Below are 20,933 nucleotides of genomic sequence, written 5' to 3'. Positions count from 1 at the left end.
ATGTAATTTTATCACTTGATTTTATCACGTGATTTTTTTCAGTAGGGAATCGAGTTTGACCGAAAAATTAGACCTGTATCGTGCCATTTAAATTATAAAGCAACAGATTATAGATTTATTTTATTATTCGGCGGGCCAATTCTATTTAAAGATATTCTCGATAAAAATATGTACAAGCATTTTCTTCTTTTACATGTAGCATGTCGAATGTTATGTTCAAAAAATGCTTTAAACTATGTCGATTACGCCAGAAATCTGTTGCAAAAGTTCATTTTAATATCAAAAGAACTGTATGGTCCAGAATTTGTGGTAATGAACGTACACAGCCTTCAACATATACCAGACGACGTACAGAATATGCAATGTAACTTAAATTACATAACTGCGTTTCCGTTTGAAACTTTTTTAGGAAAAATGAAAAACACATTACGTTCACCACACAATGTTGCTCCTCAATTAGCTCGAAGAATGCACGAAAAAAAATTATGTCTTAATGAAAAACCGTCTCTTCCTTTAATAGAAATTCTACAACAGACTAATGGAGAAATAAAAAAATTAAAATATAAACAAATAACCATTACAACAAAATCACCCGACAATACTGTTATTTTAAACAATAAAAATATTTGTCGTATAAAAAAAATATATGTCACAGATGGTATTTTTAAAGCAAACGTCGACATTATGAAAGTAAAGGATTTCGTGTACACATATCCGTGTAATTCTGCAAATGTAGATATTTATGAATTAAATCCTAAACCAGCATCAACAGACAAATCAATTTTAATTAATACAATTTCAACAAAATTAATGATTTTAAAACCAAATAAAGAAAATACAAAAGTCTTTGCTTTGGGACTTTTGCATTAATATAAAAGCGAATATTTAAGTTTACAATTGGCTTAGTGTGATGTGGTGCGGTGATAAGTGCGGTGATAAGTGCAGTGTGCAAAACATGAAAATATGGCTTCAAATAGAAAGGTTTATAACCAATGTAGTGTGGTTGGCAGTGATAGTCGTGTAGAAGCTTGCAATTTCCAAACTTTTGCACTCTAAACCACTACACAAAGCAAATGCTTTGTGTATACCGCAGGCTAACGTCTGCAGAATTCGAACTGAAGAAAATAGTGTCTATCTAATGTCAAAATAGACGGTGTCAATATTCATGTGTGAATGTCGACAATGTTGTCATAGAAACGCTACCAAGGCTCGAGAAACAAAAAACATTGCAGAAAACACGAGCACGAACAAGATGGCAGGACTACTGAACGAAAAGTATTTACAAGATTGAACATCGCTATTGATAAAAATCGAATTTTCACAGTAAGTGATATTGTAACATAGCCAGTGACATAATTTTTCTACAGGTTGCTGGGTATATTTAAATTTGTTTATCTTATATTTATAGATGTCTGACACTAGTGATAGTGACGACGAAAGTCGTCCATACGTGATCGTCCAATTCGTGACAAGAGGAAGAAAAGGGTCCACAAAACAACTGGACATTGTGCCAAGAAATTGGCTCGACTGGAACGCGAAGACAAAGAAAATAAAATGTAAATTTCTTCCGCCACCATACACTGAGAGAGATTCCGAACTGTTACATAACATTGTAAAGAATTTAGACACTGCACCAACATCATGGCCGGAGTACACCGTAGAAATTAAAGCACATGGAAGTATGAATTTATGTAATTTTACTATTAATTATATAAGAAGTTAATACTGTGAAATATTACCAAATTTTTTATTATTGTTATTATTGTAATAAACTTATTACAGAAACGTATGCCGATGCTCTGCTTAGATTACAATTATTAAATGACAAGGAATTTGCTTTTACAAGTAATTCAAATGAAGATCAAAATGAAAAATCAAAGAAGGTAGAAAATTCAATTCGCAAAAAAAAACTTCAAAAAAATGAAGAACGGATAAAAGAACTATTCAATTCTGTCACGACAGTGGAAGAATTTCTTCACGAGGATCGTCTTCCAAACGAATGTATTTGTAAAATGTGTATTTAAAGCATAATTAATAGGATGAGATGTATTAATAATCTATTTTTATATTCAATAATAATTTATAATTATTAATTATTTTTAACATTTTCAGCTTTTAAAATATTGAAAAAGACTGGCGAAAAATCATATGCAGGAAAAATTGGTTCTTCCAAATTATCTAGCTCATCTAAATGTACTTTGTGATTGTCTAAGTTTAATATTTAATGTATCTATTTAGATTTTTACCGCATATAATTACATTTTCTTATTTTTTTAGGTGAAAGTTTATCAAAAAGATTTAAGAAAAAGAATAAATGCACGGACAAATCTGCAATATGTGATACCTTATTCGAAGGTAACTTTATTTGAATGCATATGTTTCATATAATTCAATTATGTATCTTACTTTTTTATTATTGCCACTACATTTACATCAATTGCCCTACATAACTATATATTATTATATTTTTATACATTACAATCTACAACGCCTGCAACATAATTGAAAATTTTTTATAATTTTATACAACATAATTTAACATTTATTTTGGTATAAAAATCATTTGATGTTGATGAATATAGTAATTCTTCCTGCTCAGTCTATTTGTTTAAGAATAATATTTTAAAATTGATTATATTGCATAATTAGTTAATTAATATATTTAATTTTCTTTACTATACGTATTATTTTAATTGTTGTAATATACAGATGAGAAATCTAATGAAGTTTGTAAAAAATGCTAGTAATTCTCAAATTAATTCACTTGAACAAACATCATTTTTCTGTGTTTACATTCGTAATTAAATACTTTGCATCATTTATTTTAATTTTACACATTATTATTTTTATAATTATTTTCCAGATGAGTGTATGTCACAGCAAACCAACGACAAAAATTACACTGCAATGAAAAATGATTCTTATGAAGAATCTAGTAAAGATAAACATGACAAAGGTAATTTATAAAATTTCTTATTTATATTCGTTTACATTCAGATTAGATTTGTTCACAACATTAAATGTTGATATTCTTAATTATCCTGAATTACAGAAGTAAATGGCAAATGAGAAATCGTATAATTATAAATAATAAAATACGTTTCAATGATTTTATAATGATGAAATGTTTCTTTATAGAATACATTATTTACGAATTCTTTAATTTTATGGTGTATTTTTTTCAGATGAAAAATTCTATGACTTGGACTTGTTTTCAAATAATTTAGGTATGGTATTTTTAGATAAACTTATACTATATATTTCTTGACTAATTTTTACTAGAAGTTTGTATATTTTTCAGATCAACAGTGCCAGGAGGAAAATGTCTTACTGTTTGAAAATGAAATACCCGTCATATCAACTATTCCGAATATTTTAACGAACCAGCTAAACGAGGGTTCCGCTGATGTTATACAACAGTTGAAATCTGCGATTGAAATAAATGATACAAGTTAGTTGAAATTATAAACGCAATCGAAATTTTCCACACACACATATATATATATATATATATAATTTTTCATGTATATATGTTTCGAAATTTTTTAAAATAAATTTTTATTTACAGAAATAAATTTGCTACTTTCAAAAGTAGAAAATATCGCATTTGATATAAAAAAAATAAAAAGTGTTCTGATTAATCAAACGGCTGCTTGTAATAAAAAAACAAATCAGGAAAAAAAACATTTTCTTGTTCAGAATAATATTGATTTTCCTTTATTGACAGAAAAAGATTTTGATGAATTTAACACAAAATTAAAAATGGAAAATTTTCGTTCTGAATTTGTAAGTGCTTCTGGTATAAGTATAATAAATCTGGTATAAGTATAATTAAAATGTGTGTAGTATGTGTGCGTGTGTGTGTGTGTGTGTGTATGTAAAATATAATAACAGTTCTTTGATAGTGTTTTGCATAGTCTAACAATTTCTATGTTTATATTTTCAGTGTGCTTATTTACGTCAGTACATCGATGTAGATCAAACATTATCGAAAAACATTAGCAACAAATTAAAAATAATTATGTCAAGAGAGATTGCATTAAAATACACGGCAATTAAAGAGATAAACGGGAAAAAAGTTTTCAAAAGAACTCGTCTGTATCAGTGTATTGAAGGTAAAATAACTATATTATTTAATTATTATCAGTAAGTAACTGAACTCATACCGTGTATGTGCATAATTTATTATTTCTATTTACAATTATTTCAGACATATATATCGGATTAAATATAAAGGGAGAATATATTAAAGAATCCCACATTTTGAAGACAATCAGCAATACTTTGTCGAATGCAAAAGACTGGGAGTGGACACCGAAAGGATTCTAACTAAAAACCAAACTCTAAACGCCTAACAACTGTCTTTTCAAGTTGTTAATTTTTTTAAATTATTCTTAAATTATTCCTTAATTGTATTTCTCATTTTATCATTCATATAGAATAAAAAGTTCACACAATAGTTGAAACAATTTTGTTCAATGTTTTAACATATTAATACTTTCATATAACTTCCATATTTAAATGTCCAGATTAGCAGTGCTTAAAAAATTTATGTTAATATAATTTTGGATATAAAACATTGAGTTTCTATTGAATATCATTTTCTGTGAACATTTAGATCTTTTCCGAACATTGCAACGTCAAATTCTATACGGACATGTGTATGTAAAAATATTAAGAGAGAATTATCGAAAATTAAATATTTTATATTTTGTTATATATATTTTTAATGAAAAATATTAAATTTTATTTTTAACATCTGGATGTCGATTATAAAAATAAGAACTGCGTGAGAACTAGCTATCGCCACATCATGGCTAGATAGTACAACATCAGAACTACCGTGCGCCACACCACGGCTAGATAGCACTACACTAGAGCTAGCTAACGCCTGACTAGTCGATTAAGTCGGGTATTAGACTGGAAGAATGTGATGATTTTGTGTCTGGCGCTAGTCTGCATGCCATACTAGCTCCTTATCAGGCAGTGGGGCAAGTAAGTTAGCGCCAGCCTAGCACCATGGTGATTTTTCTACCAGGGTAGTGTATTTTACAATTAATAATATAAGTCATTAATATATTCAATATTCTAATAAATATTTGTATATACCTGTTTCTGTCCCAATTCCAAAGCGATACAACGTGTAAATTGATCCAAAGCTGATTTACTCATGCAATAAGCTAGGATACCTAGAAAAAATCGCAATCCGGTTACACTAGAAACGTTGACGATATTGCCCTTTGTTTTGATTAGATGCGGCACTGCCAGTATAGTCAGATGATATACCGAATGAACATTTACATTAAAGATTCTGAAAATACATATTTTATCTATTAGCGTTTTCGATTATACAGGATTTGAACGACCCAGGGTTGGTTAATGACGTCATTGCAACCTCTCCACCAATGAAAGACTTGCATTTATAGTAAAATAGTGATTGATCAACCCTGGGTCGTTCAAATCCTGTATAATCGAAAACGCTATATGACGCATTCTCAAAAATAAATGTTTTAGTTTTAACATATCTGTGCATATATTAAAATATCATTACATACCCGTCGTATTGTTCTACGCTTGTAGATTTTATAGTGCAATTCTACAATTCCAGCGTTATTAATTAAAATATCTAATCTGCCATAATGCTTGATCGTTGAGTCAATGATATTTTGTACATCTTTCTCATTAGTTAATTCTCTCGCCACAATGTACGGTTTGCACTGTCCACATTGTTCGGCTACTTTGTTTAAATTATCCTTATTACGTCCAGTTATCGACAATGATGCACCAAGCTAAGCCAGGTGGATAGCAGTCGCAGCTTCAATTCCTGAGCTAGCTCCCGTTATTAGAACAACTTTTCCCGTAAAAGGCATCTGAAACAGATAATATTCATACAATAAGTACTTTACAAAATTCAGTCATGCATTATGTTGCAATAATTGTAATTAGATGAAAATAGGATTATTAAAGCAATTAGTTCTTATTTGGTATACTAATTAAAACTTATTTATGAATCATTGATAGCTAAGCATTACATGACTTGCGTTTACTGTGTTTAAAGTAGATTAAGGAGTATTTACCAACTTTAAAATTTTACTATTTTTGTTTATGCAGAATTTATATATGTAAATTTAACAAATATAATATATATGTACTTACTGTAAGTTTAACAGATATATAAATATGTATATACTTACTGTATTGGCACGACAGTATATCCTTGATAGCAACAGATTTAATAGAATTAGAAGCGAATTCGAATAAAGAATATTATGTATTTTTATTTGTAATACGTAACACACGAATTTATTCTTTAAACCAAATCGTAAATTATATGGTATCAGCACCTCTGGTGAAAAATCATCTCATAATTTCCTAGAAAATTTTAAGAATTTTTTATAATTTTATTTTATGAAAAATTCTGAGAAAAAATTTCTTATTTATTCATATTTTTAAAACATTTTTTAGAAAATTATAAGAAATCTCAGAATAAGAAATCTCAGAATATTTTCCATTTATACGTATGAGAAATTTTTATCAAATTCGTTTTGAATAAAAATATAAATTATCTCCGTATTATTCAGAATATTTATATGAAGAATTTCAGAAAATATTGTATTTTTTTCATATTTTATTACATTGATTTAAATGAGACGATATTTGTAATAAAAGATAAAAATTTTAATAATTTGAAAATTATATATTTTGAAAGAAGTTTTTATATCCATTTTTTTTTATTTCAAAAATTTCTTGACTACATATATGTAAATTTTCAATTTTGAGTATTTTACTTTTTATTTTGTATCTTTTACCCAATGTTATTTAATTTTTATGTATTCTCTTTAATAAATAAAATATCTTTTTCTATAATTCATCAACATTTTACGCATATAAATAATTAACATGGAAAACTAACTAACTTGAAATGTATGAAATTGTATTATTTCTAAAGGCATGTGTCCACGATGCAAGAAATTGGTCCAAGTTCTTGGTCCGAGAAATGTATAGCCAATTAAATTGAAGTTCTTATGGAAAAACAGCAAGTTGATTGGTTACACATTTCTTGAAGCAATCTAACTATTTTGGGCCAAAAACTCGAACCAATTTCTTGCATCGTGGACACGGGCTTTAATATATACAGATCTGCAAAATATGAGAAATAATGAATTTATTCATATATTTTCATATATTTTCATTTCTTTTCTGAATTTTTCTGAAAAGTGTGCCAATTCATATAAAAAATCTTAAAATTTTCTGAAAAAGTTATAAAATTTTTGTAAAAAATCTGAAAATTTTAATGAAAAATTCTGAGAACATTTTTCACCAGGGACAACAGACAAGTCGTAAACTACTCCACCATTTTCACTCATTAGTATTGTAAAATGTATAGTTTCCTATCTCCCTTGATCAGTACTAGAGTACCTCAAGTGAGAGTACAGACAACAGGGTAACGATCGGTGATTGGTCCGTCAAATTGAGGCAAAAGCGGAAGTAGCATGTCCGTGTGCACCAACTGTGTATACCACTGTTTGAAGAGAAATTGTTTTAATTAAAATAATTCTGTGCTTTATATGAGAATAAAATATAAATAAGAAAAGAGGTGAGTAGTGAAAGATTGCATTGGAATTATATATTTTTTTAATGACATAAAAATATTAATTTCTTGTCATTAATGTTTTAACATAACCTAGTTGTTTGTTAACAATTAAAGCTGTCAAGTTAAACAATGCCTGGCTGTGTAGCTGATTATTGCACAAACTCTGCCAAGAAAGGTTTTAAAATGTGCCGTTTTCCTCGAGATCCAAAAAGAAGAAAAATTTGGGCTGAAAGCACAGGACGACAAGACTGGATTCCGTCTAATAATTCAGTGTTATGCGAGGTTAGTAAGCATTTGTTTTTGTTAAATGTAGATGATTATAAAACGAAAATTATAAAACAACGTATATTATTCCAGGCACACTTTGCTGCAGAAATGTGGATGAAGAATGGAAATGGCAATCGTAAATTGAAAAAAGATGCTATTCCAACTATGTTTTGTAAGCTTCAGACTACACAAAAAGGTATACACACATATAAATAAATAAATATATATTAATATAAATAAATATAAAAAGTATATATAAAATATAGTAATATATATAGTATATATAAATTTTATATTTTGTTTACTGTGAATAGAAAACTACTAAACTATTTTTTAATATTTATAACATTAATATTTAAAAAAATATATATAAAATAATAAAAAATTTAATTTAATTCAATTGTAACAATTATTAAAACAAAAATGACAAAATCTATAATTTGTTTACAAAAGAAAATGTCATCGATACCACCACCAGCGTGCAGACCATCGAGCATACCAATCAAAGCGAAACTGATATAGGTCATAATGAAAACTATATCGCCGATGATACTATTAGCAGCGAAGATACGTTATTCGATGAAGAACTTAGCATAGGAAGGATGGAAACTACCGAAAATTCTGATGAGAAGATACAGAGATTATTAGGACTCCTGGAAAAAAGCGAAAGGTTGCGCAAGGATATGAAAAAAAAGCTACAGCGGACGAAAAGGCAAATGAAGCGATTACGCACAGTACGTAATGGAGGTTCGATTCTAGATGCAATAAAGCCTATTTTAAATGAAACACAGATTAAGTTCTTGACTGGGAATATCAAGAAGGTTCCAAAATGGCCAATTGATATTCTCAAAAGGGCTTACAAATTAAGATTTGCATGCGGCAGATGTGGATATGAAGAAGTTCGTAAAACGATGCCTCTTCCCTCAATAAGAACTTTAACAAGAAAATTAGAGAGTTTGCAATTCAATAGTGGCATAAACGACGATGTTCTCAAATTTCTCGCTATAAAAAAGACTCACTTTCGCAATAATGTAGATTTGCATGTTGGTAAAATATTTAGGTATCTATTAAAAAATAAAATTTATTAAAAAATAGTTAATATCCTATTTTTAATTAAACAATTTTCTTTCATTCTATTTATATCTCCTTCCATTTATACAGTATAAAATCATTGTTATATGTACAATTTCAGTTTTACCCTTCAGAGCATATTTGAAAATGCGCGCGCTCTTTAGACACGTTTCCGGTTTTGCCTCATTTATGTTCTGTTGTCCGTACTCTTACTTGAGGTACTCTAATCAGTACTCGCTTACACTGCCAAAACTTGTATTTTTCATTATTTAAATAAGAATAAATTTACATCTTCTTAAAAAATAGCTACAGGTATTATGTTAAATTAATCAAGAATTCGAAGTAAATATAAACTAAGAGTACATATACATCCTAAACAGAGTCAAATCTGTTGAAAAAAATGTTTTATCATCCCAGGGAGAAACGTAAAGTCGAATAGATGTCTAGTTGACGTCTATTCGACTTTACGATCTAAATTAGATTATAGATCTAAAATAAGTTGATTTTTGCATCTCGGTAGACGTCGAAATGGTTTCTATTAGACACATCTATTAGACGTCTTGTAGATGTCTTATAAATGTTGATTAGACGCCTTATATAAAGCTTATATAAAGCTCGTATCAAACCATGCATTAACAATTAAAATTGAAATTTGACTAAACAGAACAAAGAAATTTTAGTCTTCTGTCCTGATTAATTAAATTCCAATCTTCAATCTTTAATACGTAGTCTGATATGGGCTTAACCCAACGGATTGTTAATATATATTAATGAACTGTCAAAATTATAGCCTCGTGTAATGTAATATCAGATTTATTTATATGTAGTACATAAGTACATTGTTTTATTATAATATGCAATATTGTTTTAAGGATCACTGAAACATATACTGAGAAAAAATACAGCATTGTAGGATGCTTGCGCATTTATATCTTTAATATCATTTGACGCATACACTACAATGCTGTATTTTTTCTTAGTATATGTTTCACTGAGCCTTAAAACAATACTGCATAATATACATTTAACACAGTACATAATTGTAATATATATAATATAATAATATTTATAAGATTTCTAAAGTAGGTACTTATATATTACTACAGTAGAATATATTATACGATACATTTCGACATTATTCAAATTTCTTTGCGAATACATACACAATATTTAATTATATTTATTATAAAATTTGTTAAGTTCAATTTTACTAATACTCTAAGATAAAAAATAACCTAATATTTTCCAGATCTAAAATTTTAATAAGACAAAGTTGACAAAATCTTTAAAAAAGTATAATCTAAAAATTGAGTTTATACATTATTAGAAGTAAAACAAACAAAAGGTTTGTTATTGTTGCGTTGCTATTTTGTACACTTGTATACAATTCGCACTTAAAATGAGAAGAACGTTATATTCAGGCGTTGGAGAGAAAAAAGAACTAAAGAGTGTACAATGCGATGCAACGCGAACTTTTGCAAATGCGAACTAACCTAAAAGCGTAATATTTTACTTTAAAGTACACAAATATATTAAATCACAAGATAAAGCACAATCAATTTTTCCTTGGGAAAAAAATCGTGCACTTACCGGTTTCTCTTCATTATCCATTTTTCACTGTTTTATAGCAGCACACACGAGACACAAGACAGCACAGCACGTGAACACGTGAATAGGTTACGGCATTCGCGCGGCAATACTTGTTGAGCCTGAGCGGTATGAAAGGCAACGTAACCAATCATATAAATGATCGATATTGATTGGTCAATATAGCACCCGCAAAAATCAAAATTACTAAAACAATTTTTCCGTAAAAATATTATATATATATATATATAATATTAATATATAATACATTGCCGGCCAAAAGTTTGGATACACCATTGAAAAACCAGATATTATTGAAACAAAAACTTTTATTAATATAATTTTTGTTTAAATAATCAAATAATAATACAAAAACTATAGATAATTAAAAAAAAAAAAACAAATAAGTTGAATTTAAAGAATTTCTGAGACAAAACTTTTAAACTGTCTTTTCATCAAAAAAACCACCTTTCTTTTTGATGACTGCTTCCACAAGTCGAGGCATCCTTTTTACTAATTTATTTATTGTATCTCGTTCTATGAAAGACCAAGCATTTTGTAATTGTCGCCATAGCTCCCCAGCAGATGATGGACAGGAGATTCTAATTTTTCTGTCAAGCTCTTCCCATAGAAGTTCTATTGGGTTCAGATCGGGCGATTAAGGTGGCCAGACCATATTAACGATAACGCCATCAGCTTCTTTATTCTCTAAATACTTTCGGCAGAGGCGGGAACTGTGCTTAAGATCATTGTCTTGTTGTAAAATGAAGCCACGGCCAATTAGTCTGACACCGGAAGGTATTGCATTTCGAATGAGAATATTTTTATAGTTTTCTTTCCTCATAATACCATCGATTTTTATAAAATCTCCAATGCCATAGCCACAAAAGCAACCCTATACCATTATAGAACCACCCCCATGTTTTACCGTGGGCACAATGCACTGCGGTGTCATTTTTTCAGAGGTGTTTCTTCTTACAAAAATTTGTCTACGAAATCCAAAGATTTCAAACTTGGATTCGTCAGTCTAAAGTACCTGTTTCCACTGCTCTATCGTCCAGTTTCGATGTTGGAGAGTCCATTCAAGTCGTTTCTTCTTATTTATTGGACGGAGCAAAGGTTTTTTCACTGCAACACATCCTTTTAGACCGGCAATTCTTAAACGTCTCTTCACAGTTGTAAGCGATACTGGATTTTTTCAAGTTTTATTGATGTCTGCGCGGATTTCCGGTGCTGTTAAGCGTCTATTTCTCTTGCTAATAACTACTATATGTTGATCTTCCTGTCGGGTGGTTACTTTTGGACGTCCTGTGCGAGAATGGCTACGAAAGGTGCCGGTGTCTTTGAATCTGGCAATAGTTGATTAAATACCTTTTAATGAGACTTTCATTTTTTTGGCGATGATTCGATAAGACATGCCTTCATTATATAAGGCAATAATAGCATCTCGTTTTTCCATAGGTATTTCTTTGTTTTTTCCCATTTTTTTAGATCAGTGCAAAAACACTTTAAAAAACTTTGAACTCTTAGTTGCTAGTGATGTAGACACATTTCAACCGTACAGAATACTGACAAAACCAATTTTAAATGCTCATTGTGACTTACGTAAAACGTAAATAAAGCATTAAAACATTAACTGACCTTGAAGTAAGCATGTATATCTCTTATCGAGCACCGAACTTGCCTACCACTAGTTATACTTTAGCGATATTTTCGATAATTCTTTTCATAAAAATCAGACAAATTGATTTTTTTCATATAAATTAAGATTTAACTAACTAATAAAAAACAAAAAAGTTTATTAGAAAGCGGTGGAATCTTGCTAAATAAAAATGAACGGTGTACAGGCAAGTGTATCCAAACTTTTGGCCGGCAGTGTATAATATTAAAGAACAATTTATAATCGATTATAATTATATATGCTGCTGACAGCCTCGGGTAAAAGAGGACAGACATAATGCTATCTCTTTCTTTTTGCAGGTATAGCTATCGACCATATATGTAGACATCATTATTAATTTTATAATCTCCAAAATCATGACAGACAGAAATTGATTCGCGCAAATACAAAGTAAATATTAATATTAGACCAAAAATACATTTTATGAGATTATTTTTTTAACCACAAAATTTTTGTGTTTTTATCCTGATGAGGCTATATTGCATAAATATATTTACTTATTGTTAGAAGTCTATTAGACATCTATTAGATGTCGAAAGATAATTTGTAATCTAAACAGTGTTTGATAAACAATACATCGCTATTGTGTAAATATAAAGTTTTAATTTTGTATAAGGAAATAAATAACACAAAATTACATGGCATCTAATTTAGATATTTCTAGACATTATTTTAGACTAGATGGCTCCAACATCTAATAGACGTATATCCGATCTTGTGTTTCTCCCTGGGATATAAATAAAGATATATTTACGCAAATCTCTGGTAATTGGTTTCACAGTCCACATTCTCACACAATTAAAAAAATTAGATTTCGGTGTTTAATAGAATGACACCCAGACAGCACGCATGTCCAAAATCGAGACATAAGACGGCTTAAAGACGTCATTAAGACGCCTTTTAGACATGGTATCTAAAAGACGTCTTAATGATGTCTTTAAGATGTCTTATGTCCCGATTTTAGACATGTGTGCTGTCTGGGACAGTTATTTGAAAAGCCGTAACAAGATATTCTTGTCATCTTTGGGAATAAAAAGGTGCAATTATATCCTTATACATCAGAATAACAGATATCTAAAAAATTATAATTTTAAATTTATATATGACTAAAAATAATTTTTGAAACTTTTATATATAAATATATGGTCAAAAACAGTAAAACAAAAACGAAAATAAATTTGCTAACAAGTAGAAAAATATTGACGGTTATTTCAAATAATATTATACAGTACTCACTAAAAGGAAGGTTTGATAACCCGAAAATTCTAAAAAATCTGAAACTTTGCAGAAATATAATACATGTGAACCTAATCAAAAAGCTATTTTTTGTTTTAACTAAAAAATTATTTTAAGGTTGGAAACACTCTTCAAAGAAAATCTAATTTTCCGAAGTGTATTTTCCCCTCTAAAAATAGTTTTCGCCAAAACAAGAAATAGCTTTCTGATTAGATTTATATATTATATTTCTGAAGTTTCAGATTTTTTAGAATTTTTGGATTATCAAACCGTCCTTGTAAGTTATAATTAGAAATGTTTTTAAATCAAATCATAAAATAATGTCTGTACAAACATAGTCAACGTTTAACCCAACATTTGTAGAAACTGATCAATTAATTGAAATAAAACTTACCTTTTTTCAATATCATAAATTAGAAACGACGATGAATGAAGATCATTATAGGTACTAGCAGCAAATTTTGTTTCTATAGGATCAAATGAGATTGATCTCATATGAGACTTGCCCATATGTCGTTTCATGTCGACATTACAAAATATTTCGTTTTCTTTCGTACAACATTCTTTATCGTCTGTATATTTCAGTATCTACGCAAAAACATACTTTTTACATACTACATTAATATAGCATTATTGCAATTTTTCTTGAATCTTACCTTTATAAAATTCTCAGAACCAATTATAATGTGTTGTGATGTTGCGTCTATGTGATCAATTTCTTCATCTACATTATGTATTATTGAATATTTAAGATAACTTCTTCCATCTTTCTCTGATTCAATTCTCCAGTATTTAATAATACCATTTCTGCAAGAATTTTTGTCAAAAATAAAAATAAAAAATAAACATAAAATACAGTTTATAAATAAATAGTCACACATCGCCACTTATAATATAATCATCGCAAAGAGCAATAGATTTAATAAAGGTGTTATTATTTCCCACAATCTTTTCATTCTTTTTAATGGTACCGTTCTTTGCGCGATTATAAGCAAAAAAATAATCTCCACAAAACCAAATCGTATTTTTAGTCATTTGTAGGCATTTATCACTCCTATAATATTCTATACCTATTTTCTCTTGTTCTTCATATATATTACTTTCTTTATAACTTGCAGATATCCAGTTGTAATATGTAATAAATATAGAATTATATGAAGATAATAGTGGTTTATATCTGTAAAGGAAAATAAGACGTGTTTTCCAATATGATCTTATGATATAAAATATGATATAAAATCGTGAATATTCTATATTCTGAAAATATGTAAATATTAAAATATATTTGAAAAAGATATAATTAAATAATTGAAACAAGTTTTGCATAATTAAAAACAAGATAAAAAGCTGTGACTTAACGTTAATATGTGAAAAAGTTTTATCGACAAATATTGTATTAGATTTGAAAAAAGTATGTTTATTAAAAACACTTTTTTATTAATTCTTTTAACTGGACAAATTTAGATTAATTTAAAAGTAATTAATGATGTCATTGCATTGTCTCTGTCAATAAAAATGAAATATAGACTTAGTTTACATCGTCAAAACATTGGTACGCGTATTAAATTTGGTGCCCACTCTGATAGAAATATTGTTCTAAAAATATAACGAAATTTTACTGAAATGTATTTGAAAATTTCTCTCAATTAACTCCATTAATTAATTTCATAAATATTTCAGCAACTTATCATTAAAAAGTAACAGTTTTCAGTTCAATTCAGTAAATTTCATAATGATAATTATTTAAAAACTCTTTTATCATTTTTCAGCAGTATATTTTATCTTTCCTTATACTTCATAGCATTACATTAAATTTTCATACAAAAAATTATGATTTATTTTGAAATATATTCAGTAATTTTTCAAAAACTTTTATTTTACTTTTTATTGATTTCATAGTACTTTCAGCAAAATATTTCCATCAGGACACCAAAGCTTTAGTACGGATGCGTGTACATTGAACGTACTAAAGGAGAAAAAATAATACGAATTTAATTCATGTCGATTGCCTTCTAGCGGTGGTATTTGGAATTGCAATTTGCTTAAGTTTATTCTTGTTTTGTAAGTAGAGTACATTATTTATTTGAATAAAGACGAGAAAATATAAATAATAATAGTACGTAAAAGTGTATGGCCAGGTTTTAAATGTTTCAAAATTTACAATATAGTCGAAAAAGACGCATAATGATTACGATAAGTAATCTTCTCTCGCATTGGGCGCGTTCAGCAGAACAAATCGCTTGGTAGCAATCGAACATGATTGGCTCTTACTTTTAGAACCAACAAATCAACGTTAAGTGTTGACTAGACGACAATTCAGCAGTTGTTCTGCTGAACGCAGCCATTTACTCCTTTTTTACATGACATTTTAATATAATATCGTTTGAGAGAGACCAAAGGTTAATGATAATACCGGTTTTAATTGAAGTTATGCTTAATGCTAAATTCCTTCCAAAATGCGTTTTGTGCGTTTACATCGTCATTTGTATCATTTAATACGCGTATCAGTTTAGTACGATCAGAGAGAAGCCTGAGAGACGCCACGGCCAGGTTTTACGTGATCCGCCCATAGACATAGAAATAAGGAGACAGAGCATAAAATCTTACTTTAGGCGAGGGGAGTGAAGCCAGTTCCGCGGTGCGGGGAATAGCAGTCACGTGATATTTTGGTGCCACATTGGCATTAGTTGTAGCATAAATGCGGCACCAAAGTACCATGTGACCGTAGTCCCCGCTCCCCGAAAGCGGCTTCACCCCCCGCGGCTTACACTCCGTCTCCTTATTCCTATGTCTATGGATCCGCCAAAGCGATACGCCACCTGTGGACCTAAAATGTGGACATTGGAACTACGTAGCCATGTGCACAATTTTTGGTTTCCGTGCTATGTCCACGAAGGATCGATAATACAGAGTAATGTGCACGTGATGTATAATATACATATATAATATACATCAATGTGCACATTACTCTGTATTATCGATCCTTCGTGGACATAGCACGGAACGAAACCAAAAATTGTGCACATGGCTACGTAGTTCCAATGTCCACATTTTAAGTCCACAGGTGGCGTATCGCTTTGGCGGATCACGTAAAACCTGGCCGTGGCGCCTCTCAGGCTTCTCTCTGGTACGATACTCCTACATGATACGCTCGTATCTAATTAATCCGGCGGCGTTTACATCGTATGTACTAAATATTTAGTACGAATTTCGTACAAATATAAGGTTTGTTCTTTTTAGCTGAACTAGTTGCACTAGTTCAGAGCTTATCTTTCTCCTTCCAATGTGGAGGGAAAAAGATAAACTCTGAACTAGCAGCCAGTTCAGCTATAAAGAACAAACCAATAGTACCTGATACGCGTATCAAGTGCACGATGTAAACTAGGCCATTGTAAAAAATCTGTTCGGCAGGCAACGTAATAAAATAAAAATTCTAGAACGGGGCTGATGAAATGTAGCTCGCGAGCCCATCCTTCCGTCAAACACTTCCCCTCCAACGCGACCTGTCGGCCAGCAGAACCGATCTCTCCGGCCGGGAGTCGAGTCTGTCAGGACCGTAGGTATCGCATTGTGCGATATTACGGAGCCCACTGTTCATCGTGAATTGTTGGAAACTTCGATGCTTAACGATACGCTACTTATGGTCCTGACCAACTCGACTCCCGGTCGGAGGGATCGGTTCTGCCCATTAAGCTATATAACATACGCCAATGGCTTAGTTTACACTGATTGTTTAGTACGCGTACCAAGTTCTAAATTTGCTTCTCCGATAGGTATAAATTGTTTAGTGTAAAATCTACGCCAATCAAAGAAGCAGATTTAGTGCTTGGTACGTGTACTAAACAATCGATGTAAACTAAGCCAGTATGTTATATATCTCAATGGTTCTGCCAGCCGACGAGTCGTGTTCGAGAGGAAAGCGATTGACGGATAGATCGGCTCGCGAGCCACATTTCGTTAGCCCTGTTTTAGAATAATGCTCGGAATTAATTGAGTCAGCCGATATCCGTGGTTGACATCTCTTTTTTTCTTCTTACCGTGCCTCAGCCGTCAAGGCCAGCGACGCCAGCATGTTTTTTTTGTGTGGTTTTCTCAGTAGGCCTACTTCACTGAAGACAAAAAATAACGAATTCTTAATTATAAAAATAAAATATGAAGAAGATTATATTTTCTTGGTTTTTTATGGACGGTATTTATAGTCCGTTCTTATTCCAGGATTATCTTAAATACTGTCTTATGATACTAATATGGCTTTCTGATTGGTTCATAGTATCTTAGAACCATACTTAAGCAATGTTAAAGATAAGAATAAACTATGGCCGGTATTCATAGTCCGTTCTTATATAGCGTTTTCGATTATACAGGATTTGAACGACCCAAGATTGGTTAATGACGTCATTGCAACCTCTCCACCAATGAAAGACTTGCATTTATAGTAAAATAGTGATTGATCAACCCTAGATCGTTCAAACCCCGTTTATTCGAAAACGCTAATAGTCAAGATCGTCTTAAGGGACTTATATTCGCTTTCTTCGTGAGACATAATCTGTGTGTCACAAAGATAGCTAATAAAAGTCCGCACTTAAGACAATCTTGAATATAAAGACGGACTGTGGACGGTATTCATAGTTATTTCTTATATTTAAGATCGTCTTAAGTCGTCGTCATCGTTGTCTTAAGATACTAATGTGGCTTTTTGATTGGTTCGTAGCATTTTAAGACAATATTTAAGAGAATCTTAAATATAAGAACGGACTATAAATACCAGCCTATGAATACCGCTCTACAAATATCGCTTTATGTTTAAAAAAAAAGAAAAAAAAAGATCGCGTCTGCAATAATACCTCTAGAACACTAAAGATTCAGGTATTCTCGTTTGCGCCATTTTCTACCATTTCCCCACTCCTTGCCCACTCATTCCTTTGTCACTGAGCTAAGAAGTTTATGATGATTAGGTTATGTCTTCTAAGCTGCTCGAACTTTGAAGGGACTGAGAGATAAAGGAGTGGAGGAATGGGAGAAAAATGGCGCAGACGAGAATACTTACGTTTATAGTGTCTTAGTACCTCATGGTTGACACGGAAATCTATTGAAATATTTTAACATAATAAATTTATAAATAGAAAAATATTTTTAACAAATTTTAATAAATTTTCATCTTTTTCAATAATCAAAAGAGAAAAACCCACTCATAATTGAATAGTATCATTCCTAACACTCGGCGCTGATCCTAGCAGTTGTGGCGCAGGCGATAATGGAGGATTCATACTGCGTCCGATGTCTAGAAAAATATTCTAGCTAGAAGTTTTGTCTAGAAAACAAGCTTTATTATTAGACATCGGACGTCGTACGTCTGACATCGGATACAGTATAAATCTTTCATAAGAAGAAGGAAGGAGATATCAACCACAAAAATCTGCTAAAATGCTCAACTAATTCCGAGCACTGTTCTAGAATAAATTGCAATATAAATAAAGATTAAGCTTTATTTAACTTACCGTTCATACAATTTTTTCCCTTTCTGATTCGTGATACTGACAAACAAATGTTGACTTTTATTATTTAATGTATCGCATGCCACAATATTAAATTGTCTGCATACCATAGTAAGCTGATATAAAGTATATACATCACAGAAATTGAAAATTATTTCTAATATCTCGTTCGGAAAAGTATATGGATCAGACATATTTGTTTTCTTAATTGATCGTTACCACGTGAGAATATAGATATTATAACCGGTTTGTTCACTTCACTGAACGTTATACTTTTTAATTTTTAAAGTGGAATATTTTCAGCTTAATATCTGCTATTCGGCACAAACCCTCTAGATCCTATAGATTACCACGTTAAAATTCCTTAAATAATTCGATTTTTTAACAAACCGATAAACTTCAGCAAGTTCTCACTGCTCTCGCCGGGGAAACTGCCACACACAGAATGGCAACTTATTACCAAAACCCACTAAAATATAAGTACACTGGAAATCTTTGACTATGAAAATATGGATTGTTTGTTACCCCACTTTTTTTTATCTAACCCATGTATTGCAAATTTCCACTAAGCGCGTCACGCGTCGGCGTCATCTGTCGCGTCATAAATTAACCAATCAAAACATCCTATTTTATTCGCGCAGCAAATGATGCAGTAAAATGGAATGTTTTGATTGGTTAAGTCGTGACGCGACGAATGACGCAACGCGTAACGCGCTTAGTGGGAATTTGCCATATGAATTTATATAATACTTCTATATTTCTGATTGAGCTCGAGAGTTAAGCCTTGTGTCCACGATACTAGAACTCGGTCCGAGATCTCGGACTGAGAGAAAGTTACTAGAACTCGGATCATGTACACACTGCATTTGGATGCAAAACTCGAAAAAGAAGCTCAAACGAAAAAATGCGTTGCGTCCCATTTTTCGGTACGAGTTATTGCGAGTTATTAGTTTTTACTAGTTTATTTTACTATCTGTCAAGACAAAATATAAGATACTTATAGTGATATGAGATACTGTGAACAATATAAATAATATTTTAGTAAGTAATTATAGAATTGAAAAAATAAAAGAAATATAATTCTTAAATAAAATTAATTAATAAGATTAATAATTAATAAGATTTACATAAGTAGTTATTATTAGTTTTAATGCAGATTAAATTAGACATTAAAAATATATTATAACCTATATATACATATTATTTTTCAAGAAAAGTATAATAATATATAAAATTGATTTTCAGAAAAAACTTCTTTTATAATAAAAAATGGATAATAAAAAAAATGTTAAAATTTTATTAATGTTATATCATCAACATTCTTGTTTATATGTTACAAAAAGTGTTGATTATCATAATCGTATGAAACAAGATCAAGCTTTACAGATAATCTGTAATCAGTACAAAGAATTAACAGGACAACCACTAACAACTAAAATTGCAAAAAAAAAATTAATAATTTAAGATCACAATATCTGGACCATCTAAACAAGATAATACAAGACAAACTATTTATCTGTTCTGTATTATCCTGTGTAGAGCAGACCCAGAGCAGCCCCAGTGTAGCTAAAACGAACAAGCCCAATATTTTTTTGCCCAAAAAAATAATATTTTCTATTTATTATTAATATTCGCATATATTAAACTAACAATTTTAGAAATAATACAGATCTGCTATTGTTAATAGAAAAATGAAGTTATTTTACAATGTTGCAACAAAGTGCTAATTTAACATATGCGAATATTTTTAATAAAGATAAAATAATTTTTTTTAGCCAAAAACATTATCTAATAATTTACTTAAAATAAATATCGAAAAAGGAAAAAAAGTTACAAAATCACAGTTTTCAAACACGAGATTTTTAATATTCTTGCCATTCGCCTTACTCGTTTAGCCATGCTTGTTATTTTACATTTATCAACATAAAAGATTACACGCCTGCAAAGCTTTTAATTATTTATTTTAAACTACTGCATATTAGCAAGAGTTACTGCAGTAACT

General features: G+C 30.3%; 4 protein-coding genes across 6 annotated transcripts; 2 read left to right on the top strand and 2 right to left on the bottom strand.

Annotated features, from left to right (window-relative positions):
- Positions 1-984: 984 nt before the first annotated feature.
- Positions 985-4,329, top strand: LOC136998680 (uncharacterized). The gene is made up of 11 exons (XM_067351762.1): positions 985-1,323; positions 1,409-1,679; positions 1,783-2,001; positions 2,113-2,193; positions 2,278-2,355; positions 2,864-2,956; positions 3,186-3,227; positions 3,302-3,451; positions 3,569-3,786; positions 3,947-4,115; positions 4,211-4,329. The coding sequence occupies exons 2-11, from the start codon at positions 1,409-1,411 to the stop codon at positions 4,327-4,329; spliced, it is 1,440 nt and encodes a 479-aa protein (XP_067207863.1). The 5' UTR covers positions 985-1,323.
- Positions 4,330-4,362: 33 nt separating this feature from the next.
- Positions 4,363-5,870, bottom strand: LOC105667347 (uncharacterized). The gene is given in 4 exon segments (XM_067352127.1): positions 4,363-5,031; positions 5,110-5,311; positions 5,556-5,591; positions 5,593-5,870. Coding segments are annotated over 4 exon segments (579 nt in total). The 3' UTR covers positions 4,363-4,968.
- Positions 5,871-7,360: 1,490 nt separating this feature from the next.
- LOC105667334 (THAP domain-containing protein 2-like) lies at positions 7,361-8,960 on the top strand. Of its 3 annotated transcripts, none has more exons than XM_067352125.1 (4): positions 7,361-7,597; positions 7,709-7,876; positions 7,952-8,057; positions 8,315-8,960. In XM_067352125.1, the coding sequence occupies exons 2-4, from the start codon at positions 7,724-7,726 to the stop codon at positions 8,947-8,949; spliced, it is 894 nt and encodes a 297-aa protein (XP_067208226.1). In that variant the 5' UTR covers positions 7,361-7,597; positions 7,709-7,723; the 3' UTR covers positions 8,950-8,960. The 3 variants fall into 3 exon arrangements, with proteins under 3 accessions (XP_067208226.1, XP_067208227.1, XP_012214510.1); XM_067352126.1 differs by having other exon boundaries at positions 7,689-7,876; XM_012359087.2 differs by having other exon boundaries at positions 7,361-7,876.
- A 769-nt stretch (positions 8,961-9,729) lies between these two features.
- On the bottom strand, positions 9,730-19,758 carry LOC136998835 (uncharacterized). Its single transcript, XM_067352128.1, has 7 exons — positions 18,935-19,758; positions 17,474-17,545; positions 14,507-14,613; positions 14,093-14,243; positions 13,831-14,024; positions 10,523-13,274; positions 9,730-10,425 (listed from the first exon to the last, which is right to left on the bottom strand). The coding sequence occupies exons 1-4, from the start codon at positions 19,123-19,125 to the stop codon at positions 14,173-14,175; spliced, it is 441 nt and encodes a 146-aa protein (XP_067208229.1). The 5' UTR covers positions 19,126-19,758; the 3' UTR covers positions 9,730-10,425; positions 10,523-13,274; positions 13,831-14,024; positions 14,093-14,172.
- Between the last annotated feature and the right edge of the window lie 1,175 nt (positions 19,759-20,933).

This window comes from Linepithema humile, chromosome 3 (assembly GCF_040581485.1).
Source record: "Linepithema humile isolate Giens D197 chromosome 3, Lhum_UNIL_v1.0, whole genome shotgun sequence".
NCBI classification, from domain to species: domain Eukaryota; kingdom Metazoa; phylum Arthropoda; class Insecta; order Hymenoptera; family Formicidae; genus Linepithema; species Linepithema humile.
Note: the sequence above shows the minus strand (reverse complement) of the source record. Positions and strands in the feature narration are given on the sequence as shown.

What these genes read in the sequence shown, in the direction of transcription:
- LOC136998680 (XM_067351762.1), top strand. Translation starts at nt 1,409, where the DNA reads ATGTCTGACACTAGTGATAGTGACGACGAAAGTCGTCCATACGTGATC. An exon ending in GATTGAAATAAATGATACAA is followed by an intron (nt 3,452 to 3,568) that starts GTTAGTTGAAAT and finishes TTTTATTTACAG; the next exon opens with AAATAAATTTGCTACTTTCA. An exon ending in TCTGTATCAGTGTATTGAAG is followed by an intron (nt 4,116 to 4,210) that starts GTAAAATAACTA and finishes CAATTATTTCAG; the next exon opens with ACATATATATCGGATTAAAT.
- LOC105667334 (XM_067352125.1), top strand. Translation starts at nt 7,724, where the DNA reads ATGCCTGGCTGTGTAGCTGATTATTGCACAAACTCTGCCAAGAAAGGT. An exon ending in ATAATTCAGTGTTATGCGAG is followed by an intron (nt 7,877 to 7,951) that starts GTTAGTAAGCAT and finishes ATATTATTCCAG; the next exon opens with GCACACTTTGCTGCAGAAAT. An exon ending in GCTTCAGACTACACAAAAAG is followed by an intron (nt 8,058 to 8,314) that starts GTATACACACAT and finishes TGTTTACAAAAG; the next exon opens with AAAATGTCATCGATACCACC.
- LOC136998835 (XM_067352128.1), bottom strand. Translation starts at nt 19,125, where the DNA reads ATGTCTGATCCATATACTTTTCCGAACGAGATATTAGAAATAATTTTC. An exon ending in GGGAAAAAATTGTATGAACG is followed by an intron (nt 17,546 to 18,934) that starts GTAAGTTAAATA and finishes TTTTGTCTTCAG; the next exon opens with TGAAGTAGGCCTACTGAGAA. An exon ending in TGAAGAACAAGAGAAAATAG is followed by an intron (nt 14,244 to 14,506) that starts GTATAGAATATT and finishes AAATTCTTGCAG; the next exon opens with AAATGGTATTATTAAATACT.